General features: G+C 34.1%; 1 protein-coding gene across 13 annotated transcripts in view; it reads left to right on the top strand.

Annotated features, from left to right (window-relative positions):
• The window catches only part of LOC111055631 (forkhead box protein D1), a 68132-nt gene extending 52424 nt beyond the window's left edge, over window positions 1–15708 (top strand). For 10 of the 13 annotated variants that reach the window (XM_039423179.1, XM_039423171.1, XM_039423176.1 and 7 more), the window contains 7 exons: window positions 974–1251; window positions 5004–5256; window positions 9424–9517; window positions 10382–10457; window positions 11058–11147; window positions 12500–12612; window positions 15125–15708. In XM_039423179.1, the coding sequence (XP_039279113.1) occupies window positions 974–1251; window positions 5004–5256; window positions 9424–9517; window positions 10382–10457; window positions 11058–11147; window positions 12500–12609 (901 nt within the window). In that variant the 3' untranslated portion in view covers window positions 12610–12612; window positions 15125–15708. The remainder of the gene's footprint in view (window positions 1–973; window positions 1252–5003; window positions 5257–9423; window positions 9518–10381; window positions 10458–11057; window positions 11148–12499; window positions 12613–15124) is intronic. The other 3 variants (XM_039423178.1, XM_039423177.1, XM_039423173.1) reach the window with 1 other exon arrangement.
• The last annotated feature ends 1283 nt before the right edge of the window (window positions 15709–16991 follow it).

The following is a 16991-nucleotide window of genomic DNA, read 5'->3' as shown; positions in this document are numbered from 1 at the left end:
CTATTAGTCCTACTATAAGCACATAATATTTCAATATCTTTGATAATTCACATGGCTTATAGTACTTTCCATATACTAAAACCTCAACTTCAGACCACAACACTGGCTAGGTATAGAACAGGTACTCCAAGTACTGAATTTCAAATACTGATCTAATGCATTGCAATGAACATTATTGGAGTAGAGCCAAAAATTTAATACATACATCCCAAATCCCAATCATTGAATAATACTGTAGTAAAACTATTCTGTTTGGAAATGAACAAGTATAAACAATCAGGAAATATTATCAAATTTTCCTTACATCAAGTGACTTCTCCTCACCAGAATAATTTTAATTGGCCGCGTGAATGGGAAAAACGCACAAAGAAACAGGTATATTAAAGATTGATTGAGGTAAACTAATTTGAAGTTGAACAAGTATGGAGATAAGCAATCAGATAATAATTATTATCAATAAAATTTTTCCTTAGATCAAGTGAGTCCTCGTCACCAGAATAAGAATAAGAATAATTCCTCTGGTGAAGGAAAATACGTTCAAAGAAGCAGTTATTTTCAATATTGATTCAGGTAAACTCATTTGGAGTTGAAGAAATATAAACAATCAAGTAATTTTCTCAATTTTTCCTTTGATCAAGTGACTTTTCCTCACCAGAATTAGAATAATATTTCCCTTGTGAATGGAAGAACCGCTCAAAGAAGCAGGTCTTCGAAATTGATTGAGGTATACTTATTTGGAGTTACAAGTTTACACAATGGAGGTAACAAGTTTAAACAATCACGTTATATTCTTAATTTTTCCTTGGAATAAGAGACTTCTCACCAGAATCAGAATTCATTAAAATAGGAATAATTTTCTTTGTGAACTGAAAAAGCACTTAAAGAAGCAGGTATTTTCAATATTGATTGAGGTGAACTTATTTGGAATTGAACAATCACGTCATTTTATGCTGTTCTGTCGTTTCTTGGGCAGATCAAGCGGGTCCCCCTCGCCGGGAACAGTGGACTCGGACCCCTCGGTGAAGCCCCCCTACTCGTACGTGGCTATGATCTTCTTCGCGATCAACCAATCGACCCTGAAGCGAGCCACCCTCGCAGAGATCTACAACTACATCTCGACCCGCTTTCCCTACTACGACAAGAACAAGAAGGGCTGGCAGAACTCCATCCGCCACAACCTGTCGCTCAACAAGTGTTTCATCAGGGTGCAGCGGGAGGGCGGAGATCGCAAGTGCAGCTACTGGACGCTACGTGAGTTGTTTTCAAAATTTTCAAATAACTCACACTTAACTGAATTTTGAAGAGTTATCCATAATAATAACATCGGAAGTTGTAGCAGTCAACCGCTCTAGAGAATTACTTTAACAAAATGTTCAATATTCACAGACGTTTTTCAAATTCATGTTTAAAACACTCCATTCCGTTTGAAGTAGCTCTATTAGTTAGATTGAACAATTGTTTTCGTAGCACGATCTCCTTCATTACCTCAACAGGCTACTGGGAAATTCACAGGCGAAAACTACTCAGGTTAAACTGTTGATTTTGTAGCACGATTTATCACCTCCATCACCTCCCAGGTTTTGATTGTTAGGCATACAATTTTAAAATAATGTACCATAGTCGCCGACTACTGGAGGCTGGCAGGGCATTTTAAAATTGGAAGGATCCCCGGATTGCATTTTTTCCTGTAGGTTTCCTTAGTTACTCCCCAGACCCCCCGGAAAATTTGATCCCCACCAAAGTTTTTGATAAGTCGGCGCCAGTCTAATATACAGCATGGAATTCTCGTAAATATAGACCTGTAATACAATTCTTTAAATTTCATGTTACTGTATTACTTCCATATAATAGCATTAAATCTCCTATTCAAATATAGCCTACTATGAAAGTACCGTAATCATGATGAGTCGATTGAATTTTCAAGTACAGAGATACGGACAAATATTTAGTTCACAATATATTGTTTATTTTCTTGATAGTTGATTTAATTTTATCACCGTTTACAATATTATTTTCCCAGGTACAATATGCTTATTGGATTATTCGTTATCATTGCTCATTGTTGCGTTTTTTAAAGCACCTCAACAAGAAAAAACTTTCCACATTGTTCAATTCCTCGACTATCATGATTTCACTCATTTGAAACTCCAACAATCATGTTTTACCTTCATTATACGTGATCATAGTTTCTCATTCCCACACTCAGCGAACTATTAATCAGTCCTGTATCAACATAATCATGATCCTACATAATTTCGTTTGAAATAATTATCTCTCTCCAATCTCCATTAATATTGTCGTTATTATAATTTTTTGTTCGATCTAATAAATTTGAATTTCCCTTATCTCCTATTGATTTTATATTGCATGATATGATTTGTTTCGGACAGACCCTACTGTCCTTCAATATAATTTCGTATGAAACGATTTCACTCCATCCACTTTCCAACCCCATCAATCATGAAAAATAAAGACAATGTGATATAACATCGATTATAAAGACAATGTCCAATTAAAAAACTATCTCCATTCAATTTGTTGTTATTTGATTTAATTTGTTGATACCAGACCCAACATAAAGACAATTTGACTATTATATAGATTTCATATTACTTTCCTTGCCCTATAGGTAAGGAAAGTATTGCTTTCCGAAAAAATTAAGGTACCCCAATTTCCAAATTTCTATACGTTTCAAGGTCCCCTGAGTCTGAAAAAGTGGTTTTTGGGTATTGGTGTGTGTGTGTGTGGTGTGTGTGTGTGTGTGTGTGTGTGTGTGTGGTGTGTGTGTGTGTGTGTGTGTGTGTGTGTGTGGTGTGTGTGTGTGTGTGTGTGTGTGTGTGTGTGTGTGTGTGGTGTGTGTGTGTGTGTGTGTGTGTGTGTGTGTGTGTGTGTGTGTGTGTGTGTGTGTGTGTGTGTGTGTGTGTGTGTGGTGTGTGTGTGTGTGTGTGTGTGTGTGTGTGTGTGTGTGTGGTGTGTGGTGTGTGTGTGTGTGTGTGTGTAAAGGTGCGTACAGATTTACGCACCGCGAACATGAGCAATTCACTTTTATTCAGCTGATACCAAGCTTTTTATATCTGTATCTTACCTTTTCAGTAAAAATACAGATATAGTCAGCTGATTAAAAGTGAAGTGCTCATGTTCGCGGCGCGTATATCTGTATGCACTTTATGAGTGTATGTGCGTCTGTGTACACGATATCTTATCTCCCAGTTAACGGAATGACTTGAAATTAGGAACGTAAGGTCCTTAAACTATAAGGATCCAACACGAACAATTTCGATCAAATGAAATCCAATATGGCGGTTAAAAAGGCGAAAATGTTGTCAAAAAAAAGGGTTTTTCGTGATTTTCTCAAAAACGGCTCTAACGATTTTGATCAAATTCATACCTGAAATAGTCATTGATAAGCTCTATCAACTGCAACAAGTCCTATATCTGTAAAAATTCCAGGAGCTCCGCCCCATCTATGCAAAGTTTGATTTTAGATTCTCAATTATCAGCCTTCATATACAATTTAAACAACAAATTTCAAGTGGAAAAGATAGAGCATGAAAATCTCTGCAATTAATGTTCAGTAACATTTTCACCTAGAATTGAAAATAAGCTTGAAATTCGAGAAAATGTGATTATAAAATTGCAAACTGTTGGCAAGTGTTGGTTCTATTAAATCATTCATAGCAGAACTCGTGTGTTTCCTGCGTTATTGTCCTATCACCAGCTGTCATATCTTTGAATAGTAGACTTTAGATGCGCGAGGACACTAGCGTCAGGTGATCAATTTTCATAACGGCAAGGAAAGTTTTGTGAGTGCGCCACAAAAGATTTTTTTATTTATTTATTCATAGACATAATATAGAGTGTCCCACGAAAAGGTTTACACGTTTAATTTCATATTACGTGCCCATTCATGTACCGAACATTTTTTAATTTTACACAGTTTAGAAAGTAGGTTCTGAAAATATTCTGGGAAAACTTCAGCTTCCTAACCTTCATAGAAACAAAATGGCGGCATATTGAAAATTTTACCAATTCGCTCCCTATGAAAACTATCAGTTATCATCTGACTATCTGTTCAAAACTATGAATAGTTATCATCTGATTTAATTACTTCGTTGCGGTAGTCTTGACTCATTTGATGGTAACAGAAATGGATCAAGCAACCTTCCAACAAAATGGTGCTCCACCTCATTTCGCAAATCATGTCCAGCAATTACTAAATGACAAACTTTATAGCCGTTGGATTGGTCGTGGAAGTGATTTTTTAGATTGGCCACCCCGATCACCAAATTTAACTGTGTTTAACTGTGATTTCTTTTTTATGGGGTTACTTGAAGGAAAAAGTTTATACCCATAGCTTCAGTAATGATGAGGAACTAAAACGATCAACAGAAGAGGAACTTCCCCGGATACCGCGGAGTTTCTTTGTTAAAGCTTACAAATCATTAAGCGCTGTTATCAGTGTGTTGCTGTGGATGGATTTCAATTTGAATCATTTTGGACTCAAGCTAGGTTTTTCATTAGGCTATGTCATAGTTTTTTATTAAAAAGTCATATTCTTCTAAAGTGCAACAATAAACATATCTAATAAAACCAAAAACACCTTTTTAATGTTCTCAAAGTATCGTTTTTCAATATACCGCCATTTTGTTTCTACGAAGGTTAGAGAGTTGAAATTTTCCCAGAATACTTTTAGAACCTACTTTGTAAACTGTGTAAAATTTGAAAAAGTTCGGTGCATGAATGGGCACGTAATATAAAATCAAACGTGGAAACCTCTTCGTGGGATACGGTGTATTATACAATTCAGGTAATTTTGTGTGTGAAAATATAATTATATAAACGATTAAACATGACAAAGACAATATAGTTGAAGATAAAATACAAATTATATATAAATCCAATTATATAAATAATTAAACAAGGCAAAGACAATGAAGACATATCAAATTCAAAGACAATCTCTATTTAACTTGTTATAATTTGATTTTGTTTATTCGAACCAGACCCGAGCAGCGGCGATATGTTTGAGAACGGCAACTTCAAGCGTCGACGCCGCATGAAAAAGACGCCGTTCGATGTCGGAGGCGGCTCTCCCTACATGAAGCAACTCTACGCCGACTCGCCCTACCACCCCCACAACCACCATGCCGCCCCCGCTCACCCACACCCCCACCACCTGTTCGCCACCAGCAATCATCATCATGCCGCCGCTGCTGCTGCTGCTGCCGCCGCCGCTTACGGCAGCCATTACACCAGGTGAGAACAGAGATAGTAGACGTGAAACGGTAGGTGAGAACAGAGACAGTAGGCGTGAGACAGTAGGTGAGAACAGAGACAGTAGACGTGAGACAGTAGGTGAGAACAGAGACAGTAGGCGTGAAACAGTAGGTGAGAACAGAGACAGTAGACGTGAGACAGTAGGTGAGAACAGAGACAGGTGAAGTGAGGTGGTGACTCTTCTTTCCACGCCCACTATCATACTTTTCATGCCTTCCGTTGCTAACTGCTTTTCTATGAGTCGTTCTGTTGTAAAATGCTGTGATAACTTATCTGCGTGATGGGTTGCTAAATTCTATGTTGTGGTTGTCTTGTACTCGTATAGAGTGTTGTCAAAGTCGTCATCACATTCTTATGTTTATTTTGTTGACAAAATCGGCATTACATGTGGGAAATACGAGTACGTTTCTCACTTTACTACTGTATTACTTGAGTATTGTGAAATCTTTCCAGTACGTTTAAAAAATTGATAGAGCGTTAAAGATGTTGGAATGTCTGATATTTTAGTCCAACATAGCTATTTATAACACAGTTCTTATTTCAACCTGATATATAGTTTGTCAATGTCATTAAGACATTTTCGAATTTTCTAGCGGCAATAGCAGAATCAGTGCCTAGTAAAAGGCTCAACTGCTGTAATTTAAAAGGAAAGCTTGTAAGCATGCTCTACAAGAAAGCCGAATATTGTTACATTGTAACAGTGAAAATTTTTAATTTCTTCCAAGGTTTACACCCTCTTGAGCCATAGAATCAACAATCTCCAGCTGTGATTGACCTGATTCTGATTGACCTTTTGGTAACAAAGTAAAATGTATGATTGACGTCTTTCACTTTTAAAAAAGTATTTTTAACCTACTTGTTAAATCTGGACGCGTCTTGGGGCACTGGTTTCCTTTTATTCTTCTTCCTTCTTCAGCAGACAAAGAGTTCTTTAATACTCGCCCCAATTTAACAATAATATTTCTTGCTTGCTGAAGATGGGGCCCAGCAATCTGAAACGCGTCCAGGCTTGATAAGAAAGTTAAAAGTACAATTATTGTAAAAGTGGAAGAAGTAAATCATTAAGTATAATTGAAGAATTTTCATGAAAAAGATGTGATTACTTAATAAATGAGTTGCCTAGTATAAGACCATTCAGATATACAAGTATAGGGTAACAGTAAGCTTTTGACGATTGCGAAAACTTTATTCCACTTCACCAAAAAGAAAAGAGACCATAGAAAATTAGCAAAAAATTCAACTCTGTTGGGTTTGGGTTGAATTCGAGGTATAGGTCTACGATACAATAGTTGAATGTGGTCTGGAATTCTTCAGATTGCCTATATTATGAAATATTAAGGACTGCAGGCATTCTACAATATTAGAAATTAGAGTACCTATCGGAGACATTGGGATAAAGCAGTAATTTGTCTCCATCAGAGCTGTATGAGAAAACTGAAGACTGACTGCTACATACACTAATAACTTAAAAATTATTAGCAACAACAATAAAATGAGTACCAATAATTCATTCTGGCCGACTCCAATAGTAAGTAGAAGTTATAAAAAGGCACACGGAGTGCGTGTGAAAGTACAAACATCCATTAGTTTATGTCGACTATCAACCGACATTGCATATACTCAACTGAAACGATCATTAAAAATGCAGCTCCTTTGTTATATTTGGAATAATGTGGCGTTTCTGAAAGCTATTTGCGTTTATGATCTGGCAGCCTTTTGTCTCTGAGCGTGTTTGTGTATTAGTGTGTTGTATTCCAGTGTATGTGCATGTGTGTATTTGCAGTGTATAGATTACTTCCGGCCAAAACTCAATTTTCAATCCCACGCTAGTTTTAATAACGCATTAGCGAATCGCCTGCTTTCATGCCACCGATACCAGTCCAGTCCAGTGTGGTCCATGACTAATCAGTTACCCCAATATTCAACTACCGAAACTACGAAAATAAGTGCTCTAAGTGCTTCAATGGCACTTATATTTGATGCTCAAGCTCCAGTGATTAATAGCACAGAGCTTGTGTAATCCAATTGTGAGATCATGCGGCTCCTCACGAAATTCCAACGATTGATGAAATTGAGGAATAATAGAGAGACAATTTATGATTGTGGGAAGAGAATAATTATTGGTGAATAACAATAGCTCAACCTAAGATGAAATGTTTTGGCTTTGTTGAGATATTATACGTTTCAACAAAATTAGAAGATGAAGCTAATAAATGGTGTAGGATTGGTTTCGATAGGCGGAGCTGGTTAAACACAGTACTTCATCCTGCCTGGTTCAACCAGTTATTGAACGTAACATTTTAGTATCTTACGTTTTGAATCGAATACTCTTTTTCTCTATAAATACTATTATTTTCTCGTATTGTTATTATATACCTATTACTATAGTTTATTATATTACTATATTTTAATATTCATTACTATCGTTTTCACGTACTATAAAAAATACTATTATTTAAATCGTATTTTCTCCTGCATTTCTTTTTCTGTGCTTTTAATAACTTCTCTGGAATATTATTATATAAAAAATTAAAGATTATTCCGCTTTAGACTCTAGCCTATTCAAGTGTGCATACTCGACAATATAATATTGCTTTACTTGGTATCAGTGTTATCTGATAGTGAAATGCAGTCTGATGTGAATGCTGGAAAAAACATAGAAGAAGCAAACTTGAGAAAAAGCCAAATTTGAAGCTTCAATGATGCCTTTAGTTTCTTACCATTACATTCTGTTTTCAAATGTCTTGCTTGCGAACAGGCCAATATTTACACTAGAAGTGATGACGTAAAACGTATGAAGTTCATAGGTCACAATAGTGCAGAATATAGGTCAATGTGCACAAAAATATAAATACAGACTTATTCTCATCGAATCATGAAAAAGAAAATACTGTACAGTTGTCGACATGAAAATATTCTCAAATAATTTCAGCTTTTCGAAAATAAGAACCACTGAGAACCGACTCAATTAGTTTTTAGTCTATTGCTCTTCTTCAAAATGTCAAAAATATTCGCTATAATTCTTCTAGTCTACACTCTAACGCAGAGACTCCTCAAAGACTCACTTCTCTCTTTTCTGTAGCACTATGTTGGTAGAGCTTTTAGTTTTTTATTGAAATAAAAATAATATTTTCCTACAGTTACCTTGAAAAGTGACCATTCCTGCACTGATTACAGAACACAAAGAATCACTTTTCCGCTCTAGTGCGCAAAGTATTACTTTGCGTACTCTTAATACTTTGCGTATTATCTTGCAGCCAACCCAATCAGCTGTTGACATTGTTGGCGTGTATTTTGAATGCGAATTTGTTATATCTATATTTTTTCTGATTTTATAATAAATAAAAATGAGAACTCATTAAATTATACATTTCGAATATTATTTATTATTCATTATTTCAAATAATATTTTTCCATTCATAAATTGATTGGTTGAAAAATTATTTAGAAATTAAGATTTACTCAAAATTATTCAGATTTTCAAATAAATTGGATTGATTTAATTTTTAATTTGAATAAATGATCGATTATTAATTTCCACTTTGTTGAAGTTCTGACACTGTGTTACTTGTAAATATTTGAAAAAACACTTACTTTTGTTGGAGTATTGAGGAATGCATTTCACTCCTGAAGTGCAGCTTCAGAGAGGCTGATGAAGCTCCTCTTCAGGAGTGAAATGCATTCCTCAATTCTCCAACAAAAGTAAGTGTTTTTTCAAATATTTACAAGTAACACAGTGTCAGAAATTAAACAAAGTTATTATATATTGTTTTGTCATGGAAAGCAACTTCAATTAATTTTCAATTGGATTATCAAGTTTAAAATAAATTAAAGTTGTTATTAATAACAAAATTATACAGACAAACAATTGATGGATTTCAGCCATCATTTTACCCATAATCAACCACTTCTCATATTCAATGGTAACTGTAGGAAAAATTTAATGTGAAATACGTGCGCAAAGTTCCTCTGCTGCACTCAAGAAACCATTCCGCCCTCGCCTACGGCTCGTTCGTAAACGTTTCTTTCGGTGCAGCAAACTGTCACTTTGCGCACTAGTTACACAAATAACTAATTTATTCAAATAATTATAATATTATTTATTTATTCTCGGAGGAAACAGTAACAATGTATTTTTTCTCACAGCAGTACATGGCCAATGCAGCCTTCACAGTTGACCTACCCATCTTGTCAGGGTATTGTTACTCGCAACGCTTCTCAGTATCCTATCCAATCTCAGGTAAATCAACTATTTAATCTTCCATTAATAGAAGTACTGTACCTTGATTGATTGAAGTTATCTAATTGGTCAATAGTTGTATTAAACAATAACTGGAGACAACAGCATCTGCAATTCAAGATCTGATTCACAGTTTTGTTTGATCTTTTGCAAGAGAGTATAAAGTGGGGAAAATATAGAACCACTATAGACGTGACTCCTCTTCGCCCTCAGTATCATGCTTCTTTACCCTCTACATTTGATCAATCGTACTTAGATAAACACTGGAAAAGTATTAAAACCTCTGTAGTTCTTGCTTAGGCCTACATCAACGTCAGAATTTGTAGTTTTTTTGGAGGGGGGGGGGAATTCGTTTGTTATTTGCTCTGCATATTCTATAGCTTGAGTTATGATCGAGTTTCTTATCCATATCATGCCAGTTGCGAATATAATAATGCCAGAAAATTTTTGAAAGATGCTTGAAAGAGAAAACGAAATTGAATAAATAGGCCTATAGAGGAAACAAATATGTAATCTCATCTTTGAGTTTGTGTATTATTTATATTCCTGACTTGAATCAAGTGTCTAATCAAATGTTTTTTTTTCGTTCACTTTTGCATGTAAACTTTCATTGACTACCGTAAGTTATGAAAACGGAGCATGGTCCTTAGTTGATAAAATATTCTCAAAAACTGTGAACTAAGCCTTAACACTAAGCCTTAAGCCTACTCAACTCTATTCTCAGACTGGAGAGTCGAGCATTTTTCAAAGTATGAAAATTTAGATCTTTTTTAAAATAATTCAAACAACTTTTGAAGATCATTGATGATAGTAGATTATTCATTGGTGAAACAGTTTATTTGATTAATCTATTCACATTTTCAGTTGTCTGGACAGTTGATTCAACCTTTCCAAATATCGAGTCAATTGAACAACAACTACCAATTAAATCCTGGAATCAGTAAGTATTCAAGTTGATATAAACTTTAATGTTATATGCTATTTCTATTAAGGCGTGTAATAGTATGGGAGGACCTTGTAAAGCAGTATTGAATTTAATGCTCCATAAAACCATCACAATTGAATGCTACATGAAAGTTTTATGATTTCAGATAAGATTATGGTTATAGTTTGAAAGGTAATTAGGGGAAAATCGGTTTGTAGTTTTTGACGATCATAACAATGTTAATGGGGTATTCGAGTGGTGGCGATATTTGAAAGTTTGCCTGAACCTAAATAAAATTTCACAAAGCATTTATTTTAACGAATGATGCCAAATAATCAATATTTATAATAATTATAACTAATAGCATATTTTGGAAAGACCTGCATTTCATGTATTAAGTCCATGTATCGACTAGAAATTGAGATTGCTGATGCGAATTAAATTGAAAAACCAAGAATACGGTAGCCTATGGTTGGAGCTTCAAGTAGAAAAATAATGGGCGTTTCAAGGAGTTTACTTTTCATGAAGTTTTTATTAGAATAGTCAAGGGATAATTGAGTTTTATTGATTTAGTGAGCATATTCACAGACTAAAATTGATTTTGTATTGTTTCAGGTATGACCAGTAGCAGTGAGTTTTCATCTTGCTCCATGAGAAGAACAGAGTCTGATTCTATGCGATATCCTTACTGGACATCTTCAGAAAGTAAGTTTCAGTTCCAGATTATGAATATTCTATAATGCATCTAAAATTATAAAGACTATCTTGTTTCTGAATATTACTGATGAGTACAAGTTTTTAATATCAATATCGGGGCACCGAGCTTCGCTCGTTATTTTTATTTATTTAAAAAGAATAGAAAAGAATTTTATTGGTCATGAAATATTCACATGAATCCATGGACGTCGTCAATTTTTTAACACTAATAAATAAGTCAAAACAAACACACTAAGATCAGTCAGTATCAGTACAATACAATAAAATAACATGAATCACATGAAAAAATTCCAATCTATTCCAAAATAGTCATGTACGTTGTACATTTAATTCATCAATTAACACTGCTTTCAATATTTTTTTAAATTGTGTGCAAGTGAGTACTTTAAAGTGGTCAGGTGTGGAGTTATATAATTTGATAGATGTGAAGTGCCAGTTTCTTTGTGATTTAGTATGACTGTACAACGGAATTCTCCAACAGTAAACAGAACACAATTCTCTAAAATGATCGTGTTTATATTTCACAGCTGGCTATACGTCATATTATGAATTTCGGGGATGCGATATTTTGATTTTTCACATCATCACTCGCTCACTCTCTTTTTTACGACCCACAGCTGTTTCAGCCAAGATGAATTATCCTTTTAGTGTCGTTCAGCGAGTTTTTCCAAGGATGAGACCTAGTGCAATCGAATTGTTATATCATAAACCTTCTATGTTCCAAATTTCGTGAAAATCATTAGAGCCGTTTTCGAGATCCGTTGTACATAAATATATAAGGTACCCATATAACCACATAACCATATAAATATATATATACATATATACAGAAATTGCTCGCTTAATATAATAGGATATTCGCAGCTGAAATTATTAATACAGTAACTTATTTATTATCAAGGAAACAAATATTCATTTGCAAGGACATAATATTTTTTTAAATACAATAATAGAGAGGAATTCTAACAATATAGTTAGACTACATGATATGATCATAATAATACATATCTGTAATGAATTATACAAAGTAATTCTTCTAATCAATTTTTCAAGTAAATTTTATCATCATTCTGTGTCCTTACGGTACTTCAAGTGGTTGATGTGAATGGAATAGGGTAGCAATCGTTTACTGCAATAAACCTCTACCATCGATACCATTGACCAATTGTATTCACTATAGTTACCTACTCAAAGTTTTAGTTGTATGAGGAATTTAATTAACCTGATGATAAATTATTTGTAGCTCCTTTGACAAATTTCGTAATTTTCCTCTTATCTGTGCTAGGTGTTGCATAGACTAATATCTTGAAAAAAATGTTGATCGCCAATTTTTTTCACAGTGAAAGATGAATCGCCGATCTCAATGAACAGCTCGCCAAGTGAAAGCCCGTACAACGCTCTAAGTATGGAGCTGTTAGCATCCGCCAGACCAAAGTGTTTCATGTCGTGAATGGTGAGAATTATATTTGTAACTTCTTTTGTATATCTTGATAGATAGGTACCTCTACATAAACGCATATAAACATGTGAGTGCCTTTTTCAAAGAACTTGAACAGTCAATTCTTCCATTAGAAAAAATAGTTCTTAAAGCTGCATTTACACCGAAGTTATAGATTCTATTAGATTGAACATAACTTATCATACACATGATGAACTTATGTGTTTGTCAAGTTCCGTTCAATCAAATAGAATCTATAAGGATAAGTTATTAACATTTTGTTAATTAACCGAGGGAAGTGAGGTCTAAGATACAAGTCGACGGTTAGGCATTTCTCTTAATGTTTGAATGTTTATATGTTGCGCATTTACGGCGAAACGCGGTAATAGATTTTCATGAAATTTGACAGGTATGTTTCTTTTTAATTGCGCGTCGACGTATATACAAGGTTTTTGGAAATTTTGCATTTCAAGGATAATATAAAAGGGAAAAGGAGCCTCCTTCATACGCCAATATTAGAGTAAAAATCAGACTATAGAATTATTCATCATAAATCAGCTGACAAGTGATTACACAGATGTGTGGAGAAGCCAGTCTATTGCTGTATTTCCATAAGGTCTATAGTTTCAATCAGGTACTTGTGAATACTGCGTGAGGTCTACTGTTCACAGAACTACTAGTAACTTTGGTGTAAACGCAGCTTCAACTTCTCTTTTAGGACCAAAGTTCACTATATATTTTTTTGACGATTGCCAGTTTTTGAAACTCTAGTACCTACTGTAGTATTATCTCTTCATTTTTCTATGGATATTAGCAAATTCACTACAAACTTGGCAACTCTTCTGCAACTTGGACAATATTAACAAGAGTCGTGTAAACATTAGAAATCATTTTCCAACTCCAAGATAATTTTGTATGAGTCATATTTTGATACGCAGCTGCTCTTTCATTAATAATAACATTAGTTCCAAATTACACTTTATTACCTCAATAAAGATTTCCTCTAATTATATTATATTAATCCGCTCTTATAGAGCGCTTTGATCGACCAAAGGAAGCTGGCAGAAACGAAGATGTCCACTTTATCCCAAAAACCAATGAATATTCGTCTGATTTAGTTATTTTCTAAACATACTAATATCAAGTTATTCAACATGTATACACACATCGGGTCGTAGGATTCGAAATGGACCAGAAAGATATCTTAGTGATCCTAGTGTTGACACTTCTTCAGCACTATTTTTAAAACATTTTCCCCCCTCCCTACCACCCTCCCACCCAGCAATACCCAACGGGATACCAATATTTCACTAGAGGGAGCTTAACATTTCAAGTCTTTAAATGTTCGCTCGTCCTCTCTCTATTTCTCCTTCTCCATCCGCTTTGCACGCAAGAACAGAAAGAAAAAGAATGACTGAGATGGTTTGTTAAATGGTTTGAGGGATGAGATGAATGACAGTACATGCTACCGCTCAGCTGCTAAGAAGTGTTGTGGGTGACTTTTTATTCACTCTGCCTCTCACCCCCTCTCACTCTTCTCCATCTCGCTTCAATCTTGATTTATATGTATTTCTTCCTCCTCGGTCCCAGAATTCTCTCTTCCTTGGCGGAATAATGTTTTTACTCCCTCTCTCGCCCTCCCTCTTTAGAAATCGCTCTCGCTCGCACTCAGACTTTATGACCGTACATCGTAAACGTTGGCATATAACAAGAATAATATTACACCGCTGATTTTATTCCTTCCTTGAAAAATTGATTATGATTTCAATCTGTTGATGTTGTTGCAAGATGTGTTGCTTGTTTGATTTCTGTTGCGAATGGGACTTTGATGATGAGGAATCATTATTGAACATTTATTTTCACTTCATCTGGATTAATTTGATGAAATAGAATTTGTAGTATCTTGTCGACTTATGACAATATGGATCATCAGTAGCAAAGTTAAAAGAAAAATTCAGTCATAAATAATAATAATATAGTATCTACGTAATAAGCCTATATTGTCTTCCTTATTATAAACATAATAAATACTAATGAGAACCCTTTTGGTTTTATAAAAATTTGGCAGGAATAAGATTCGCGTTTAAAATTCTGTAATGATTATTCAGTTTCTTTAAAATAACTGAATGTACAAGCCAACTACATAAAATCACTTTACTTGTATGGGCTACTTTATTCAAATTATTTTAAAAATATAAAAACATAAAGTAACCTTTTATTTAAATCATTTCAAACAACTAGTTTCGGCCTACTTTGGTCATTTTCAAATTTAAACTGTGCCCAAAGTATTAAGCCGGAACTAGTTGTTTGGAATGTTTTAAATAAAAGGGTACTATTCATGTTTTTTTATTGTTTTTAATAACAATACAACTACAATACATTATTGTGTGATTAACAGTCCAGATTTGAATAAGCTTAATGTTCATTGAATTTGAGAGAATAGGTCTCTGTAAACTATCTCTGTAAATCCTATTTGTTTGTAGTTGCTATGTTCCTACGATTGAATTTGAAAAATGATTTGTTTCAGATGCTGGTATTTGTTACCGCGGCTCTAGAGCGGTTTCCACTCTTTGGAATCAAGCGATCATCTCAGTCAATAAATTTGCATACAGTACGAGTTTGGAGTTATTGAAAAATTCTATCATTATAAGAAACTTCTTTAAAATCCCTGCTTCCAGAAAAAGCTTTCTATTACAAACTTATTCTCTATTTAAAAAGTTGACCAACTTGCTTTCACATTATTTGCTATCAAAATGGAATGAGAACATGTAATAATATGCATGCATTACTTGGTTTTTTATGTTCAATTCATATTATGTAGGCCTATGAGCCTACTTTTCTTACTATTATATCATAACCACCAGTATGTTAAGACTAAATTCATTCAATGAGCGGTCAAATTGATCCAATCTACTACGTGAGAATTGATTTTCAAGAATTGAAACACAAATTTTATTTTATAAATTTGATTATATTTTATGTTTTGTGATTAAGATGTGGGTAACTTGTTCAATTTGAAAATATCCTTGTTGTATTATCTGTCTCACATTATTTTGATTTCTTGTCAGTTTAATATCTTTGTATTTGTACATACATATTATTTGAATATTATGATGTTTTCACTTATTAAACCTTATGACTTTTTCTATAATATATTGAGATAAGTAATCAATAAATATCAGAAAAGAATATTGAAATGATTAGTTAACATTTTTACCTCTTCAAATTTGTATGAGATAGCAGAAAATAGCACCATAATTTATTTCAGCCTTGATATTTTACATCGTTGACCAAATTAACAAACGTTTTCCAAAATAAAAACGTGCACAAGTGAACATAACGGACTGTTAACCTTAGTTTTATATGAAGAACAAGTAATTTGTTACAGTATAACATTTCCAGCAACTGTAATAGGGGTTGTAAAAAAATTAAAGTAAATACATAGGTACATAAACATGTGTAAGAACCGACGTCGGATAGGTAGTTTTCAGAAATAGTGACTGCATAAATAGTCACATCAGAATTAGTAAGTGGAAATTATAAAAAATTCGAAAGCATGCTTTAGTCCGTGAGTAAAATATTTCATATTTTTCACAATTGAATAATCGTGAAACAAGTCGTGAAGCACAATAGAATATATCAAGTACCCTTTTATCTTATTAAAACACTTTTAGTGTAAAATAAAAGGGTACTTTTTATACAGGTATTCTATTTGTTATTACGGTACAACACTTTTAATATAGAAAAATCTGGTGTGGCGCACTCACACAACTTTCCTTGCCGTTATGAAAAATGATCACCTGACGCTAGTGTTCCCGCGCATCTCAAGTATACTATTCAAAGATTTGAGCCAGCTGGTGCCAGGAAAATAAAGCTGGAGACACACGAGGTCTGCTATCTCTTCATAGTGAATCATTTAATAGAATCAACAGTTGCCAACAGTTTGCAATTGGATAATCACATTTTCTCGAATTTCGAGCTTATTTTCAATTTTAGGTGAAAATGTTGCTAGACATTAATTGTAGAGATTTTCATGCTCAATCTTTTCCACTCGAAATTTTTTGTTTAAATTGTATCTAATGCCTGATAATTGGGAATCTAAAATCAAATTTTGCATACATGGGGCGGAGTTTCTGAAATTTTTACAGATATGGGACTTGTGGCAGTTGATAGAGCTTATCGATGACTATTTCAGTTATAACTTTAATCAAAATCGTTGAAGCCGTTTTCGAGAAAAACGCGAAAAACCCTGTTGACAACATTTTCGCCATTTTAGCCGCCATCTTGAATCGCATATGATCGAAATTGCTCGTGTCGGATCCTTGTATTGTAAGGACACTACGTTCCAAATTTCAAGTCATTCCGTTAATTGGGAGATGAGATATCGTGTACAC

Source organism: Nilaparvata lugens, chromosome 3, assembly GCF_014356525.2.
Source record: "Nilaparvata lugens isolate BPH chromosome 3, ASM1435652v1, whole genome shotgun sequence".
NCBI lineage: Eukaryota > Metazoa > Arthropoda > Insecta > Hemiptera > Delphacidae > Nilaparvata > Nilaparvata lugens.
This window is presented reverse-complemented; position numbering and strand designations above follow the sequence as displayed.